Genomic DNA, 18694 nt, shown 5'->3' with positions numbered 1-18694 from the left:
TTTGTAAATACTCCAAGCTAACCACAGCCAGTCTTCTTTTCTTGCAGTCCTCTGTCTTCAGATAGGTGCTATTTGGGGTTGTACTAGTGCATCTGGGCATGTGCAGAGTGGCATTTCTTTCTCTCCTTTCCCTCCAATAATCAATGCTCAGCAATCGATAGAATCAAATTGAGAAGGAGTTGTGCATACAGACAACCTTGAACCGAGCAATAGGGGAATTCAGAAAGATTTTGACCCGTTTGCTTGCTTTCAGATCCAGTATGTGGGATTGAAAGCAGGCAGCTGCTAGTGTTAGAAGCAGCAAAAACATTGATTTGTCAGAAGTGGGATTCGAACCCACGCCTCCAGGGGAGACTGCGACCTGAACGCAGCGCCTTAGACCGCTCGGCCATCCTGACAACTAGTACAGCCTCCCTAAAAATTGATATTTAAAGGCACAATGACGTTTATTTACATGTCTCAACTATACATCATGTAGATTTTCTGGACTGCTTTTGGAAAAGCCACCTACTCCAGGGTTTTGCTTTTTAAAAAAATACTTACATATGTTCGAATTTCTCCTTGGGAACACAATGCATTCGGCCAATCTTTTAATTCCCTTTGATTCAGTGGTAAAATATACTGGAGATTGAAGTCTTTTGCCTAACTAGAGACTAAATACACTGTGATGCAGAAATATCTCTCTTTAAAGGTAGTATTCTTCCTTCTCAGAATCAAAATGACCAAGGAATTAAAATATATAGGCCCCTCCTTCTACACTGACATATAATTCAGATTATCAAAGCAGATGATACACATTATCTGTTTTGAACTGGATTATATGAGTCTACACTGGAATGCAATTGAATAGTGATTTCAGTAAAGAGACGTGGTCAAAGGACATTTAATCAACTACCAAGCTTGCAAACTTTGTGTTTTGTCTGTTTGTTTTGTTAAAAATGTAATACAAATGTCTGGTTGCTCCTGACACGATAATTAATAAAATAAAAAAGTAAAGAGACATTAAGGATATATGATTTTATTGATTTTTTATGAAACTATATTTTATATGCTATGTTTTTAACTGTATTTTATATGTTGGGGGGCATCGAATTGTGCAGTGTAAACTGCCTCGAGTCGCCTTCGGGCTGAGAAAAGCGATATATAAATACGGTAAACAAATAATAAATAAAATTAATATAATCCAATTCAAGGCGGATAATCTTGACTTTATATGGCAGTGTAGAAGGGGCCTTAGAGTGCATCTATACTATAGAATTACTGTGTTTTATACCACTTTAACTGCAATGACTCAATGCTACAGAGATGAGGGAGTTGTAGTTTTGCAAGGCCATTAACCTTCTCTGCCAGATTACTGGTTCCTCAGCAAAGTCCCACATTCCATAGCATTGAGTCATTGCAGTTAAAGTGGTATAAAACACAGTAATTCTATAGTATAGATGCACCCTAAATTAAGTCTATGCATCTAGGATATTAGACTAATTCTGTGAAAGTTTATCTTGCATCTTTTTCTATTAGTCTCAAAGGTGCTACAAGATATGTTTGTATACACGGACTCAGCATTGAGGCCACCCTTGCGTGCAATAATCTGAACAGGCCGAGAGACCAGATACAACAGCAAACTTGCTGAGTTTGTATTTTGGTGCCCTACTTCTGATGGGGGCTATTTGAGGTCATTCAGCACATGCAGTGAGACAGTGTAGCTGCTTCAATACCTGCTCTGGACAGAGCAATTGCTGCTCCTGATACAGGGACTACCACAATTTGAAAACAGGAGACAAGGCAAAAAAGATCACTTCCCATTTTTAGAGATGAATTCCTATTGCCATAAATACTCGAATATAAGCCGAGTTCTTCAGCCCTTTTTTTAGGCTGCAATCCCCCCTCGGCTTATACTCAAGTCAAAGTTATTTATTATTTTACTCTGCTATTATTATTATTATTATTATTATTATTATTATTTGAACCACACAAAAATTAGTACACAGCAGACAAGGTCACTCTGCTGGCTGTTGTATTGGATCACATGTCGGACACTTCCCAAGTTTCTAGGACCGTGTGATGTATCGGTGAATAATGCGTGCAGATGCCAGTAAGGTGGCCTTTTGCAGCTGGCAGATGGTAATCTTGTTAGCGCAGGTTGTGTTTAAGTGCAGGCCAAGGTCTTTAGGCACTGCACCCAGTGTGCTGATCACCACTGGGACCACCTTGACTGGCTTGTGCCAGTCTTTACAGTTCGAGCTTTAAATCCTCATATCATGTCGGCTTTTCCAGTTGTTTCTCTGCAATCCTGCTGTCGCCTGGGATATTAACGATCCATACTTGGTTTTTGTGAGGCTAGGAGTATTGTGCTCCAAAAGTCTTGTCAGTCTGAATTCGGAAGTCCCAGAGTAGTTTCATGTGTTCATTTTCTGTAACATTTTCAGGCTTGTGATCTCACCAGTTCTTTGTCACAGGCAGATGGTATTTGTGGCACAAGTTCCAATGAATCATCTGAGCAACGGTGTTGATTATTATTATCATTATCATTATTATTATTATTATTATTATTATTACATTTATTATTTTACCATATTTATTATTATTACATTTACATTATTTTACTCTATTTTTATTACACTTATCATTTTACTCTATTTATTATTATTATTACATTTACATCATTTTATTCTTATTACATTTATTTTATTCTATTTATTAATTATTATTATTATTATTATCACATTTCCATTATTTTACTCTATTATTATTACTTTTATCACATTTATTATATTACCTTCTTATTATTGGAAGGATATGTAAGCACATTTACATTGAAGGAGGTTAGAATAATGGTTTAATCAGAGTTGGACAGTCTTATTTTAAACTACCGTTTTATGTAAATATTCAAAAACATTCAACTGGACTTTTAATTCAAATATGTGGATCTTGACCCTACTTATATGATATGGAGAACTGTATTCATCTTTTTAGAACAATATTGGGCATAGGAAATAAAGAAAATACATTAATTATCAGAAATTCAATATGGGGCATTTCCTTAACTGTCTCCCTAGATTTTAATGTATCGCAAGTAGGACAAATTCTTCCTCCAGCAAGACTGGGCAAGTTTGAGGATCCAGGCTGTGATTTCCCACCTTTTGGATCTATCTTGGACTGCAGAGGCACCTAAAATTACCTGAAAAACTGAAGTCCAAGGAAGTAGCTGGATATCCATCTCCGGCTGAGTTTTTCAGCCATGGGTCTAGGGATTATTATCCATTTTATGCTCTTGGTGGCTTCAAGAAGAAGAAAATGAGTTTTTGAGGGCCTTAAAACTATCTTCTGTGGGAAAGAACTTTTGAGAGAAAAAGCACGCAAGGACTTACTGGGAAGAAGACCTACTTTGCCCACTCATGCTATTGAAGAATACAATCACAAAAACAAGACACTAATAGGACAAAAATAGTGACTTTATTAAAATTATATACACAACTTTTAAAAGGATGCTGTGCAAAAAAAGAGAAGGATGGCAATGGGAACCAAAGTTTAAAAGCCAAAAAGGAGTCGGAGATCTGCCAGGGTGAGCTTTGTGAAGGAGTCACCTTTTCCAGACAGTACTTTTTGGGCCAGTTCCTTTTTCTTGGTTTGCAGCTCTGCGATCTTTTCTTCTACCGTTCTTTTACAGACAAACCTAAACATTAAGCACACAACATGATCAGGACAGTTAATGTCGCAACCCCACCAGCAGAAATTATTGAAATAACTGAGCAGAACTGAACTATGACATTTGAGGAAAAATCACAGTCTCAAGGCCAGATGAATTTCCAGACCATGGACAGGAAAGTAAAGTGGAATAACTTTGTCAGTCTAACTTTAACCCCTGTTCATAGTATTTCAAGAAATCGCACTTTAAAAACTAAACACAAATAGTGCTGAGAAAAGACATTATTACAAAACCTGACCTGTGGATTGTGACATCGTTTCTCTGCCCCACACGGTAAATGCGGTCACAGGCTTGGTCTTCCAATGCTGGATTCCTAAATTTAAGAAAATGGCTCAGTCATTTTGTCATTTATGATAATAGTTCAATTTAGTTGGGACAGACATTCTAGTTCACACATAATATTCAGCAAACAAGATTGCCAAGGTGCAAGCTGGAGACTCTTCTCTACTTTAATGCTATTTCTGCTTGGAATGAAATAGTAACTGCATGTATTGTTGAAGGCTTTCATGGCTGGAATCACTAGGTTGCTGTGAGTTTTCTGGGCTCTATGGCCATTTCACCCACATCTGTGGCAGACATCCTCAGAGGTTGCGAGGTCTGTTGGAAACTAGGCAAGTGGTGTTTATATATATGTGGAATGTCCGGGGTGGGAGAAAGAACTCTTATCTGTTTGAGGCAAGTGTGAATGTTGCAATTGGCTATCTTGATCAGCACTGAATGCCCTTGCAGCTTCAAAGCCTGGCTGCTTCCTGACTGGGGGAATCCTTTGTTGGGAGGTTATTAGCTGGCCCTGATCATTTCTTGCCTGGAATTCCCCTGCTTTTGAATGTTGTTCTTTCTTTACTGTCTTGATTTTAGAGTTTCTTAAAACTGGTAGCTAGATTTTGTTCATTTTCATGGTTTTCTCCTTTCAGTTGAAATAGTCCACATGTGTGCTTTCTCCCATCCTGGACATTCCACGGATATATAAACCCCACTTGCCTAGTTTCCCACAGACCCCTCAACCTCTGAGGATGCCTACCATAGATGTGGGCGAAACGTTGGAGAGAATGCTTCTGGAACGTGGCCAGACAGCCCAGAAAACTCACAACAACCCAGTAACTACATGAATGTTCCCAACCACTACTGCTCCAATAATATCATTCTTCTTTTCCCTGCAGCATTTGGAATTGGCTTATTTGTATGAGAGAAAAGAGATAGTAGATAAATTGAGCCATTGCTTCCTCTTCTTCTGAAGGAGCTAAGAGGTAATCTAAAACAGAATTAGCTAATGTATGGAGATATAAATTAACTACACTCTTTAAACTGCAAATAATAACAGTAAATGTGTACAATATGTGATCTTCAAAGTGTACAATAGTATAAGTGTATTGATACAAAGAAGCTAACATATGAAACTGGATACATTACTTAACAATCTGATCCTTTTAACTGCCGGGTTTTTGCAAAACAATTCTTTTGAGAACTTTTGTCCTTATTTTCAAGACAAAATCTGATATATCATTACCAGTGCATATCAAGAAGAAATAGATGGTTTCCGCCAACCAGATTCAAACCAACACCTCCAGCCAGAAGGGAAATTAGCATGACCTGTGAGAAGAGCATGATAAAAAACAGCTAGTTATTTCACATACACCATTATCACTGGACTTGATTTAAACTGAAGATGAGGTACCACAATGAGTTACTATAGATGACATCCCAGGTTTAAATTTAATGTAATGCTAGTACAACAGGATTTTCTCCCCCATGGACCTCCCCACCACTTGAAAATGGATCTTGGAGACTTAACAAAGAACTTTTAGACCACATAGTGGACTAAAAAAGGTAAAAGTAAAGGTTTTCCCCTGACATTAAATCTAGTTGTGTCCAACTCTGGGGGGTGGGCTCATCTCTATTTCTAAGCCGAAAAGCCAGCATTGTCCGTAGACGTCTCCTAGGTCATGTGGCTGGCAAGACTGCATGGGGCACCGTTACCCTTCTGCTGGAGCGCTACCTATTGATCTACTCACATTTGCATGTTTTCAAACTGCTAGGTTGGCAGAAACTGGGCCTAACAGCGGGAGCTCACCCTGCTCCCCAGATTTGAACCACCAACCTTTTGGTCATCAAGTTCAGCAGCTCAGTGTTTTAACCCGCTGAACCACCAGGGGGCCTTTCATAGTGGACTAAATTATTATTATTTGAATCCCAAGTGGTAATTTAATATCTAATTACAGCACCACTGGCAGCATAGAAAAATTATTTATTTATTTATTTGTACCCCATCCTTCTCACCTCCGGAGGGGGACTCGGGGTGGCTTACAACAAACAGCTTTATAGATCTTTTTCTATACCTCAGGACCTTTGGGATTGTTGTTGAATTCCTCAACGACATCCATCCTCTGTTTAGGGTTCACAGAGCCATCCACTGTGGCATATCTCAGCCCAAGCTTCTTCAGGTGTACTGCGACAACCTTCAGCATACTAGTCCACTGAGACACAATGACACTTTAAAAAGGAAGGAAATTGAATTAAGACTAGTCTGGTGAGTTTTAAAAAGTTACTATTCCTCCCTCTTCCCCCAATACCAATATTTATCTTCCCTGGTATCTGGATAATACTGGCCTGTTTAAAAATCCTGGTGCACAAAAGAGTGCAATATTGGAAGAGAGAAAAGCATTCCAAACCCATAAAGGGAACTGGTGTGCCCATACTCACCTTTTCTGAGAATGACCTTGAATAGCCTTCAACTCCTCCAAGAGATGTGAGAGCTAAAAGTATGAGAGGAAAGTGTGCTTAGAGCCCAATTCCAAGAATGTTTACTCAAGATATTAGTTCCAGTTCTGTGAAGTTGAATGAGGCTTGTTTGCAAACCCTTCTGCTGAAAATTGCAAGGTTTATGTAGAAAAAATGTGCTTTCATCTTCAGCCAAAAAGCTCCAAAGTGGTAGACATACATTCAGTGAGAAACAAGACAGCTCCTGCCCTCAGACTTGTAACCAAAAAGGCAAGAGACAAAGAAGGAATGTGTGACTGAGGGCCCTTCCAACTAGCCCTATATTCCAGAATATCAAGGCAGAAAATCCCACATTATCTGAGTGTGGACTCAGATAACCTAGTTCAAAGCAGATATTATGGGATTTTCTGCCTTGATATTCTGGGATATAGAGCTGTGTGGAAGGGCCCTGAGTAGGAAGAGAAAAACAAGGCACTTATTCTGAACAGAGAATCATAGAATTGGAAGCAATCACAGTGGCTATCTAGTCCAACTTCCTGCCATATAGGAATACACAACTACCCATACCCAAAAGATGGCCATGCATCCCCTGTTTAAAATCTCCTAGACCGGAAAATCCATCTTCCAAGGCAGACAAGCTCACAGTTGAAAGACAACCATTACAAAGACATTCCTCTCAAAGTTCAAGTGCAGGTTTTTTTTTACTCCTGCCATTTGAATCTACTGGTATGGGTCCCAACTTCTGGAGCAACAAAAGACAAGTTGTCCCTGTCTTGGTGAATTACAAATGGCATAAACCTGGTTCTAGTCAGAGGCCAAACAAAGTATTCCAGCCTAATCTACAGTCAGCTATGTCCAGTAAAACCCAGTGTGGTGCAGTGGTTTGAGTTTTAGACTGGGGTTCAAATCCCCAATTAGCCATGGAAACCTATTGATCCTGGGCAACTCACATCCTGAGGAAGGCAATGGCAAACTCCCACTGCACAGATCTTCCCAGGAAAACCCAGAGACAGGTTTGCTTTAGGTCATCGGTGACATCAAGATACACAACAACTGGACTGCTGAAGCAGATGAACAACTGCATTACATTCTGTCAGATCCCTAAAACCTGGAGGAAAGCAAGAGTCATAGCCATCTTGAAACCAGGTAAAGATCGTAATGATCCAAAAAGCTATAGACCAATCTTCTTGTTGTACATCCTGGGTACACTGTCCTTGCAACTGCTAAGAACGAATAGAGCTCTGCATGAGCAACGTAAGTAGCATGGAAAAGCCTTGAATTGGAACAGGACTGAGCAAGTGTAATCAAAGAGACAGCAATACATCCATAACAATGTATGAGAAGATTTTGAGACCATGAGTTTAAGAAGAAAGTAACCACACACCAAAAGACTGTTACAGACAGTCTTGTGTTAATTTTTAAATCAACACAACCTGAAAAAGGATCCCCTGAAACAAGGACATTGTACCCAGGATTACTTGCTGTTGTGTTATGTGTATATTACCAGACATTTGGACTTTTCTCTTTTTGATATTTATGTAGGTTATGTTTCATGAGTTACAGTATAATAATAAGCTAGTACCCAGTTGGGGCTCTAAAGAAAGACTAAAATTGTTTTTGAACTGTTTATTTTTATTGATACCATTTTCATAATGCCTTTTCATACTGACCCACAAAATGGAGGAGGACTGCAAAATTGTGGTATGTGTGCGGTATGAAGTTGTATAGTTCTAAAACATATTTGAGTTCTCCTAACTACACAAATAAATGCAATGTCCATGTTGAAGCTATATAATGCATGAAGTATATACTCCATTGGGTAAGCAAACACTATACTGCAAAACGGTACTTGAATTAGGAGTGAGGCAACTTGCTGGGCCATGTTCCAGTAAGCAATCTGTCCTAGTGTTTCAGTTCAGTTCAGGACATAATGAACTTTCATTATTCATTCTCAGTTCTAAAAACTTGAACAGCAATCCTCTCACACCAGACCTGCTTATATCATAGGCTAAAGCACTGTTGCTTAGCCAGACAGATCAGAAAAACACACACAGGCATGTTCAGATGTCCTTCACACAATGAATAGAAAGTGGAATGGTTATCAATATATCTCTTGTACGGATGGCACTAATAAATTAGGTTTTAGAATGGAGAAACAGCTTTCTACTGCAGACGAAATAGTTGTCACCCTATATGCGACAACAAATTAAGGTTCCTTTATTCCGCTTTGTAAGGCTTACTTGTTACTCTTGCTCCTCCACAGAACAGTAACTTTGACTCTCTTGGCAGAGTGCAGGATGTGGTTGTGCAGTGCAAGTCAGATGTCTAGATAGGCCACTGTTGTGCTGCACAACACTTATCTATGGTTATCGTGCAATGCAAATGTAGGCTTGTTTACTTAGAGTCAAGCCCTAAGAATCTCAATCAGAATTTTTCCCAAAGAAGAATGTATAGGACATCAGAAGAGCTGCAAGACCAAGAACAAGCCATGAGAGTAAAGACAAAGATCCACCCAGAGGAAAATGTTCTTTCCATATGTCAAGGGAACAACTGACCACATAGGGAAGCTGGTGAAGAAACACAACATATAAACAATCTACAGACCCACTAAGAAAATCCAACTAAGGCCACGTTCAGCAAAGGACAAGCGAGATCCTCTCTCCTCTGCAGGAGTCTACTGTAAACCATGCAGTTGTGGACAAGTCTACAAACGCAGCATTGCCCAAACACAAATCAAGGAACATGAAAGGTGCTGCAGACTGATTCAACCTGAAAGTCAACCATAGCAGAGCACCTGATGAATCAACCTGGACACAGTATATTATTTGAGAACACAGAAATGCTGGATCACTCTAACAACTACCATGTCTGACTACACAGAGAAACCACTGAAATCCACAAGCATTTGGACAATTTCAACAGAAAGGAAGAAACCATGGAAATGAACAAAATTTGGCTACCAGTATTTTAAAAAAACTCTTAAATCAGGACAGTAAATGAAGAGCAACACTAAAAAAATAGGAGAAATCCAGACAAGAATCAATAAGGGGCAGCTAACATTCCAAAGGATTATCTTCGGCAGCTTTGAAGCTGCAAGGACATTCAATGCTAATCAAGGTGGCCAACTGCAACATTCATACTTGCCTCAAGCAAACAAGAGTTCTTTCACCAACCCTGAACATAAACCTCACTTGCCTAGTTTCCAATAGATCCCTCCACTCTGAGGATGCCTACCATAGAAGAGAATGCTTCAGGAACATGGCGATACAGCCCAGAAAACTCACAGCAACCCAATTTATAGGAACATAGCTTTGAATTCCAAAATTACTGTTGTAGCAGAAACTCTGCATGCCTTAACAAAAAAAAAACAAAAAAAACAACCGTTATTTACTGCTCTGAATGGTGTAAATCTTATTTTAGTCCTGACCAGGGCAGACACATTGACTCCATTAGACTTAACTATGTATCAACACACCATTAAACAGATGATTGATTGGGTCTACTCTAATTGGATCTGACTAAGAAATGTGAGACAGTTGATGCCTCATTACACATTGGTAAAAATAAAAGGTTTGTACAAATGAGCTATAGGGTTTTGTTTATTAAAAACCGTAACTCAAAAAATGTCAAGAAATATTGTAGCATCTTAGAGACTAAGTGAGAGAATGAAGCTTGTAGCATAAGATGCATCTGAAGAGATAGATTTAGTCTACGAAAACTGATGCTACCAGCTTTGTTCTCTGAGGCCCCATCTACATAGTTTCTGAATCCACCTTATCTGCTTTGAACTGGATTACATGAGTTCAAAAAGACAATCTGGATTTTATATGGCAGTGTAGATGGGGGCTGAGTTAATCTCTACGGTGCTACAAAACTCCTTTGCATACTGATAATTCCAAACTAAAATGGCTATCCTGCATATTTCTACCTAATGGCTATCCCTGAAGAAAGGAACTTGCATTTCTGCATATTTCTACCTAATGGAGTGGATGAAAGAGGCAACCCAATTCTTCTTCCTTAGGGCAATGGGACTGTTACCACTCATCGCTGCAGCCTTTGAGGACATGAACATCTTATTTTCTTGGACTAATATCCCCCAATTATAATTTCTGGGAATTTTATCTCAACAAATCAAACAAAACTTTTCCATCTTGAATCATCATACTTTAGTGCTCTGCCTGGTGGCTTCAAAGAGTTCCACATTGAAAGCCGCACCAAAGAGGTAGACCACAGACTGAGGGTCACTGCTGTCTGGTTCAGACAAGGTCAAAGCATTGAGCTGCTCCTCCAGAGTAAGAGAGATGCCTTCACTGGCCAGATTCGCCTGGTCAAGAGCCTGCAATGAAAAGAACAGCGCTCTGAATGGTGTAAAAAACCAAGAACATGGCAAGGTTACTTCTTTCAATCACAATTCTTAGAACCCCCAGTCAGCATGGCCTTTCACTGCCAGATTCTTCACTTATATAATCCCAAAATGTAATTTTTTCAAGCTGACTTAGATGTACTGGTCTAGACTGGGTTATACTGGGCTATACTGGGCCCATAACCCTTGTTGGGCAAGTGGGCTTATTAACAGAAGACCCTCCTGATAAATACACAGTGGAGTAACTTATCAGCAGCAGCGTGACCCAGCACCAGTAGCCCAAAGTTATAAAAAGAACAAAAACACACAGACCAATGTTATCTCTTCCATAGGAAGAGGCTTTTCTTCATAGAAAAATAATATAGTTGCACTATTTACAAAAACAAGGTTTCCATGACACAAATAAAGTTAACCTTAACACTGGGGCTTCACGCACAAGGCGGTCTCATACCAAGGCTTATCTCACAGACTAAGGCCTATCTCACACTGTGAGACCTTCTCACAGACTGAGATCTTTCTCCCACTGAGGCATTCTCTCACACAGGCTTCTCTGAGACTGAGGAATTACTAAGCAACAGGCACAGCTGCTTGTGTTGAACTACAGCTTCCATTTAATGCTTTCAGTGTTTGACTCACATTTTTGTAATTAAAATACCTAGTTAATTTTTAATGTTTCTGACAATCAACAATCATAGATGCGTTGTGTATTTACCACTTTTAGCAAAGAAAGATGGCAGCAGCACTGACGGAGTCTGAGTAACAGGGATAAGATGTGAATGGTAGTGGAAATGGGGGTGTTATCTTGGCTGCTCTTTCCCATAGGGTTCTGTTGATCTGGCCTAAATTTCTGTGATCCTATCAAAAGACAAATCCACATAAATGTCAGAACACCAGCAGGACTGTTGATCAGAGTTTAAGAAGAATGAAAAAATCAAAAAGAATGCACACAGACCCACAATGCAAGGGCAGCAAAACATTATTTTGGAGACTATTATTATCCTATACTAACAGGGAGACAAGGCTATAGAAAAAATGAATTCAAAAGCAGATCAGGATGGGGGAGGAATAAGCTATGTAGGTGAGACCATCCATATCCTCTCCACACCTTTCTGTAGATACCAGGAGAAGGCTGTTTGAATTCTAACCTTTATCAAATGGATTACCCCCACTTGATCCTGACCCCGATTGAGCTTCCTGTCGTCTGAGGTAGGACTGCAGTGTTGATCTGGTTGAAGACAAAGAAAGCACCATGAAAGACATTTAGACAGGCTCACCTCCACACTTTTGCATCAGAATCAGATACGTAAATAGATGAAACAGATTCACAGGTAGTTGTGTTGGCCGTGCAACAAATTGCAAACACCTCCCTTTTTCTGTTGGTACAATGCATACTGAGCTCCAAGGATTATTGGAATAATAAATGAAAGCAAGGCAAAAACAAAACAAAAACAAGACCCCAACAACTTTGTTCCCTTAAAACTATTAGGGTTGGAAATTCAATGGGAAAGAAAAAAATAAAAAAAGAAAGCAGGCGGACACAATTCAGAGTCAGGACATTTCCTATTATCTGTAAAGTCTGAATAAATGTAATCTGAAATACTACATGAAATACTACATTGACAAGATGGCAACTTTTACCACAGAGACCTGAATGATCAGTAATGGGGAAACTTGCTAACATCAGAAAGGATATAATAATAATAATAATAATAAGAAGAAGAAGAAGAAGAAGAAGAAGAAGAAGAAGAAAAATGTGCTTTCGTGTTAATAATAATAATAATAATAATAATAATTCTTTAAAAATTGAATTGCAAAGACTCTGGCACCAGCCAGTAAAGGTCGTCTCAGTGATCGCCACACTGGATGCAGTGCCTAAAGACCTTGGCCTGCACTTAAACACAATCAGCGCTGACAAAATTACCATCTGTCAGCTGCAAAAGGCCACCCTCCTGGGACTAGCACGCATTATTCGCCTATACATCACATAGTTCTAGACACTTGGGAAGTGTCTGACGTGTGATCCAATACAACAACCAGCATAGTGATCTTGTTTGCTGTGGACTAATCTTGTTGTGTTTCAAATAATAACTCTTTATTTATACCCTGCTTTTCTCCCTTACAGGACCCAAAGCGGCTTACATCATCAATAATAAATATTAATATCATAAATTAAGCAGTTTAAAAACCAAACTACAATATACAGTCACATTTGCGTATCACATCATGTTAGGTTATATTGCACTCTGCTCCAATAATGACATTATGAAGTTCATGTTATGATATGGAAAAAGGGATTTTGTACATGCTGTCATTTCAGTGCTGTTGCAAAGAGAATGTTACACCACAATAAGTCCAAGCAGGGCACAAAAATTAATCCATTCTTAATGTTTTCACAAAGATCTACCCTACCTTGATTTTGCAAACAGAACATCATACACTGACTGTTCCTCCTCTGAGAGTTTTAATCTGTGCAGACGAGTATGACGCTGAGGAAGCAAGACCTAGACAGAAGAATCCATATAACACAATTTGACATCAGCAGAAAAGTCATTTTTCCTATAAGATTTTCAGGTGGCACATACTGCTTTATGTTCTACAAGGCCCTGGGGGTGCAATATAGATGGAAAATTTGTTCCTTTAATTAGAATAATAAAATCATAGACTTGGGAGAGACCTCGTGGGCCATCCAGTCCAGCCCCCTGCCAAGAAGCAGAAAAATTGCAAAGAAGGAACCTCCACCACACTCTGAGGCAGATGGTTCCACTGTTGAACAGCTTTCACGGTCAGGAAGTTATTCCTAAAGTGCAGATGGAATCTCCTTTCTTATGACAAATCCAGCCCCCAAAGCTTAACATTAATTAGATTTTCCCCACAGCTAACCATAAGCCTTAGTGTGTCCAAAAGAGGAAAATTCTCCTATACATAAATCCTCAATACTTAAAATTCTAGAAACGTCTAAACAAGAAAACAAACCACTCTTGTGCACAGAAGATCCAAAGTATCTTGTTTAGTAGATTAATAAGAAAAAAATACTTTGTGGGGAAAATTAAACCCAAGTCCCAATCAGTCCACATGTTGGTTTAGAGATTCTGGAAGCAGTAGCCTAAAAAAATAACTTTCCCAGGCTCTGAAATAGTGCTACCTGCTAGAAGAAAATGTCTGTAGAGCAATGTGTTTTCAGATATATTGCACTTTGTTCACTTCTAATGCCAATTAACCTGGGCCCTTCTACACTGCTCTTATATCCCAGGATCTGATCCCAGATTATCTTCTTATCCCAGATTATCTGGCAATGGAGACTCATATATTCCAGTTTAAAGCATGCTAACTACAACAACAATAATAAAAATCAGATTTTGCTAGTGAGAACGCTTGTAGAACAGGAAGTACAGTGAAAGAGAAGCTTTTTTTCCTGGATTTCTAAAATATCTAATCTCTTAGATGGTGGTTGTGTGTGGTTGAAAAAGGTGGTGAGAGCAGGCTGTGCTACTTCAGTCTGCCAATGGGATCCTTTATTTGCAGACTTAAGTGACACTCATTATATCATTGCAGGATTCTCTGACTTCATTCAGAAGCACGGATAGACACAGACAAAACTGGTCATTAGTGAAGGGAACAAAGAATTATTAATGGGAGTTCTGCCACAGAGGAATGAAAGAAGGGAGCATGGGAAGGAAAAAAGGCCAGGCAATACCAAGGGCTTGCCAGATGAGTCCAGCTGATCCTTAGTTCTTCGCAATAAGAGACTCCTGGTTAAAATAGCCAATCTCTCTCCTCCTTTCCTTGTATTGTTATCCACATGATTCCTCCACACCTTGAATTCATCAAAAGGAGAGCAGCGAAGGAATCTAGATGGACAAAAAAGGAGTAAGTGGAAGGGAGCAGTCCCACTAACATTGCAAGGCAGGAAAACAAGTTATTTTCTATGTTTTTAAAATTTACTGTACATAAGACACACAGTGCATCTTTTTTCCACAAACATTGACATATAGAAATATTTCTTTTATTTATTTTACGACATTTATATGCCGCCCTTCTCACCCCAAAGGGGACTCAGAGCGGCTTACAAGATATATATACATACAATATATTAAATTATTAGCATGGTACAATATTAGTATTATATATTACTATTTTGTACTATACCATTATATTGTAATATTATTAGTAATATTACATGTAATATAAAATATATAATTATATTGTATTATTATTATATTGTATTACATTAAAATATCATAAATATTATATATATATATATATATATATATATATATATATATACATAATTATTCTATTCTATTCTATTCTATTATTAGTAAAGCACAGGAAACAAGATGGAACTGTCCTCTGCCCCCCTCTCTCTTCACTCTGGCCAGAAATATGCCTTTGTTGTGTGCATTGGTTCACAACCACTGGCCCTTTGGATATTATTGGACTTCAGTTTCCAATATCCTTTTGCCATTGGCTATGGTACTGGGGCTTCTGGGAGTTGAAGTACAAAAGATCAGGAGAACCAAAGTTAAGAATTGTTGCTGTGACGTGAGTTGATATAAAGGTGGATGAGTGTATGCTAGAGATGCTCCTTAGTTTAAAAGTAAAGGTTTCCCCTGACATGAAGTCTAGTCATGTCCAACTCTGGGGGGTGGTGAACATCTCCAGAGCTGGCACTGCCCGTAGACTCTTCCAAGGTCATGTGGCCGACATGACTGCATAGAGCGCCGTTACCTTCCCGCCAGAGCAGTACCTATTGATCTTCTCACATTTGCATATATCCCAACTGCTAGGTTGGCAGAAGCTGGGCCTAACAGCAGGAGCTCACCCCACTCCCTGGATTCGAACCGCCAACCTTTTGGTCAGCAAGTTCAGCAGCTCAGTGGTTTAACCCGCTGTGCCACCAAGGGCTCCATACTCCTCAGTTTAAGGCTCCTTAAAAAAGAAAATTGCAAATCAGGCTCCGTTAATTAGGATTTATGCCTTTGAATATTTGCTAGTGAGATCAACTTACCTGAGCAGAGAGTACATATCCAAGAGGTTGTTCTGAATAGGTGTCCCAGTCACAGCCCATCTGGCAGTAGCTCTCAGTTTACAGGCAGCCATTGAGGCCTGAACTTTGGGGTTTTTGATATTGTGAGCCTCATCCAGTATAATTCGAGCCCAGTGTATCCAAGGCAGCGGAGAGAAAGGAAGTGATTTATCCTGGGAAAGGGAACAGACCTGGCTTTTATAGTATTAGGGGAAAAGAAACTAAAGTACACTTATTAAGGTAGAAAGGAACATAATCAATGGCAAAATTCAATGCCTCACATGTAAAAAAATCATATATCAAATCGACAACATATGACAATAGATAGGTTTACATTCCACAGGAACCTCAAAATATGGATGTTCAAATTTGCATTTGAAAATGGTTAGGCTCCTGTCTATGATTGCCTAGCCCTAATTGACCATCAGATTGAATCTCAGCACTTTACCCCAGTCCTGGCCCTATAATCTGTTTTTGCACAAGCCCGTGGCCAGCCTTCTCTAATTTTAATCTCTCTAATTTTGATCTGACCACCATAGTCCTGGTTCTGGTTGTTGGGATTGGCTCTCATTTATTCTAATGATGTTTTTATATTTTCCTGTTTTTAGATTGTAATTAGATTGTCATGTATTTATTGTGTTTTTAATGTGTTCTTACTTGTCTAACTTTGTTGTTATTGGGCTTATTCTCACTTGCAAGCTGCCCCGAGTCTCTTCGGGGAGATGGTGGCAGGATATAAAAATAAAATTCTTGTTGTTCTTGTTGTTATTAAAACCATTAACACTATAACAACAATCATAGACACAACATAAAACATTTAGATGTTGCATCAATCATAGGGTGTTTTTAACTATTTCCATATTCCTGTCATTCATCAAATGCCTACTTGAATAACTAAGTGTTAAGTTGTTTCCTAAACGCTAGGAGGGCGGGTGCTGATCTAATCTCGCTGGAGAGGGAGTTCCACAACCAAGGGGCCACCACCGATAAGGCCTTGTCTCTCATCCTCCCAATCGCACCTGCAAAGGTGGAGGGGCTGAGAGCAAGACCTCCAGGCAAATCTTAGTGTTCTAGCTGGTTTATAAAGGGAGATGTGTTCGGGCAGGTAAGCTGGACTGGAACTGTTTAGGGATTTATAGGCCAAAGCTAGCATTTTTAATTGTGCTTGGTAGCAGACTGGCAGCCAGAGAAGCTGATGCAACCAGGGGGTTGTGTGCTCCCTGTATACCGCTCTGGTGAGCAACCTGGCTGCCGCCCATTGGACTACTTGAAGCTTCTGAACAGTCTTCAAAGGCAACCCCACATAGAGCGCATTGCAATAATCTTTTCGAGATGTAACAAGAGTATGGACCACTGTGGCCAAGTCTGGTTCAGTGGTCCATCCTCTTACATATTATGGGTTTACATTTCTAATAAGCAAAACATTCCTCATCTTACAGCTTTAAAGAGACTAAACCTCTATGCCAGGCCCTCTCCATTTCTACAATGTCAGAGTTCAAATATTATGACTGTAACTGAACATGGAAATTTATCAAATGAGCATATATTAAACGAACAGCAAAATTCAGAGTTTTGTTGTTCCTTTTGGTTGGTAAAATGTAGATTTAACATCTGATAATTCAACAAAAGGAAAATAAGAGATAGCAAGTGGGTGGTATATTTAAGTGACGAATGATCTATCTTGACATCTCAAATTATCTCCTGTAATCAGGGCTGTAGCCAAGGGGGGAGATGGGTTAGGGGTTCAACAATGCCCCCCCCCCCCCCAAATTGTTCAGGTTTTAATTTTAACTGGTTAAGCAAATCCCCCTGTTAAGTCTATGAGAAGCAAAAATTAAACAAGCCTCTCCAGAACTGCAAGCAAATTTTGACAATTTATTCACAGTTATTACTTGCAGCAATAGCTGATATTGTGGAAGCAACCAAGTTGGCCCACCCACAACTGGTAGGCAAAGCCTAAGGCATGGGAGGGATTTGAAGCCCCGCATGAAGGAGACAAGATTGATTTAAAATTGATTTAATTAAGTCTATATGAAATAAAGAATGAATCATACTATTTAAATTATTTTGTGTTATGGAACTACTTCTCATGATTTGCTAAAAATCGTTTTTTCAACCCCCTACCCCCCTTTTTTTCTGGTAAAGGTCCTGCCTGTAATACTTATTTTCCTAGCTTTGGCAGACACAAGTACTTGTTTCTGCTCCAAATGGGAAGGCAATGAGCTAGGGATCAAAATGTTACTACATGTCCTATTTTACTCATAAGCAAATTCTGTCCATTTTGCAATACCTCCCTTCAAAAAACAACAGAACAATTTTGCGCTTAAATTAACCTTTTAAAATATGTTTTCATTTATGTTTGAAAATGTCACAAAATCAAATGAACATATAGCTGCAGTCCAATTCCCAGACTAATTCAGAGGATGCGAATCAGTTAATATAAAAAATATTATTCTTCCATGCAGGACATGGAAATGCTTCTCTCATTTAGCATTAACATATATCACGTTAATATATGGGGCATTCAGCTATTCATATTGTCCCAAACACATTTCAAAAGCAAGTATATATATTTCAGTCACCTGCACTACGAAGTCTTCAGCAGCAGCCTCTGTTTCTTCTTTCTGTGTAGGAATTTCTTTGGCCAGAATAGTGTAAGTAGTGACAACAACATCATATTCAGAAAGGCTGTAGAGAAGAGCAGAGAACTGGTCAATAATGCATCTCAGTTTCATTTTTAAAATGGTTTTAAAAATCTTGATGCAAAATCAAAGAAAAGGCTTTCAAAACACTGAACTTAAATAAACAATCTGAGCACAAATGCATGGATAGCTATTCAGGAATAAGTTTTATTGTGTCTAAAGGAGGTTACCTCATAAGA

General features: G+C 39.0%; 1 protein-coding gene and 1 non-coding gene across 2 annotated transcripts in view; both read right to left on the bottom strand.

Moving 5' to 3' along the window:
• Positions 1–315: 315 nt before the first annotated feature.
• TRNAL-CAG (transfer RNA leucine (anticodon CAG)) lies at positions 316–398 on the bottom strand. Its single transcript has one exon. It is a non-coding gene; the product is annotated as a tRNA-Leu (tRNA).
• A 3033-nt stretch (positions 399–3431) lies between these two features.
• Positions 3432–18694, bottom strand: part of TTF2 (transcription termination factor 2) — a 39340-nt gene continuing 24077 nt past the window's right edge. Inside the window, exons 12-23 of the mRNA XM_067466614.1 lie at positions 18396–18501; positions 15796–15986; positions 14482–14635; positions 13197–13288; positions 11933–12012; positions 11500–11642; positions 10590–10760; positions 6407–6459; positions 6043–6196; positions 5214–5296; positions 3945–4019; positions 3432–3673 (exon numbers count right to left, since the gene is read on the bottom strand). Of these exons, the coding sequence (XP_067322715.1) occupies positions 3529–3673; positions 3945–4019; positions 5214–5296; positions 6043–6196; positions 6407–6459; positions 10590–10760; positions 11500–11642; positions 11933–12012; positions 13197–13288; positions 14482–14635; positions 15796–15986; positions 18396–18501 (1447 nt within the window). The 3' untranslated portion in view covers positions 3432–3528. The remainder of the gene's footprint in view (positions 3674–3944; positions 4020–5213; positions 5297–6042; positions 6197–6406; positions 6460–10589; positions 10761–11499; positions 11643–11932; positions 12013–13196; positions 13289–14481; positions 14636–15795; positions 15987–18395; positions 18502–18694) is intronic.

This window comes from Anolis sagrei, chromosome 3 (assembly GCF_037176765.1).
Source record: "Anolis sagrei isolate rAnoSag1 chromosome 3, rAnoSag1.mat, whole genome shotgun sequence".
Lineage (NCBI taxonomy): Eukaryota > Metazoa > Chordata > Lepidosauria > Squamata > Dactyloidae > Anolis > Anolis sagrei.
This window is presented reverse-complemented; position numbering and strand designations above follow the sequence as displayed.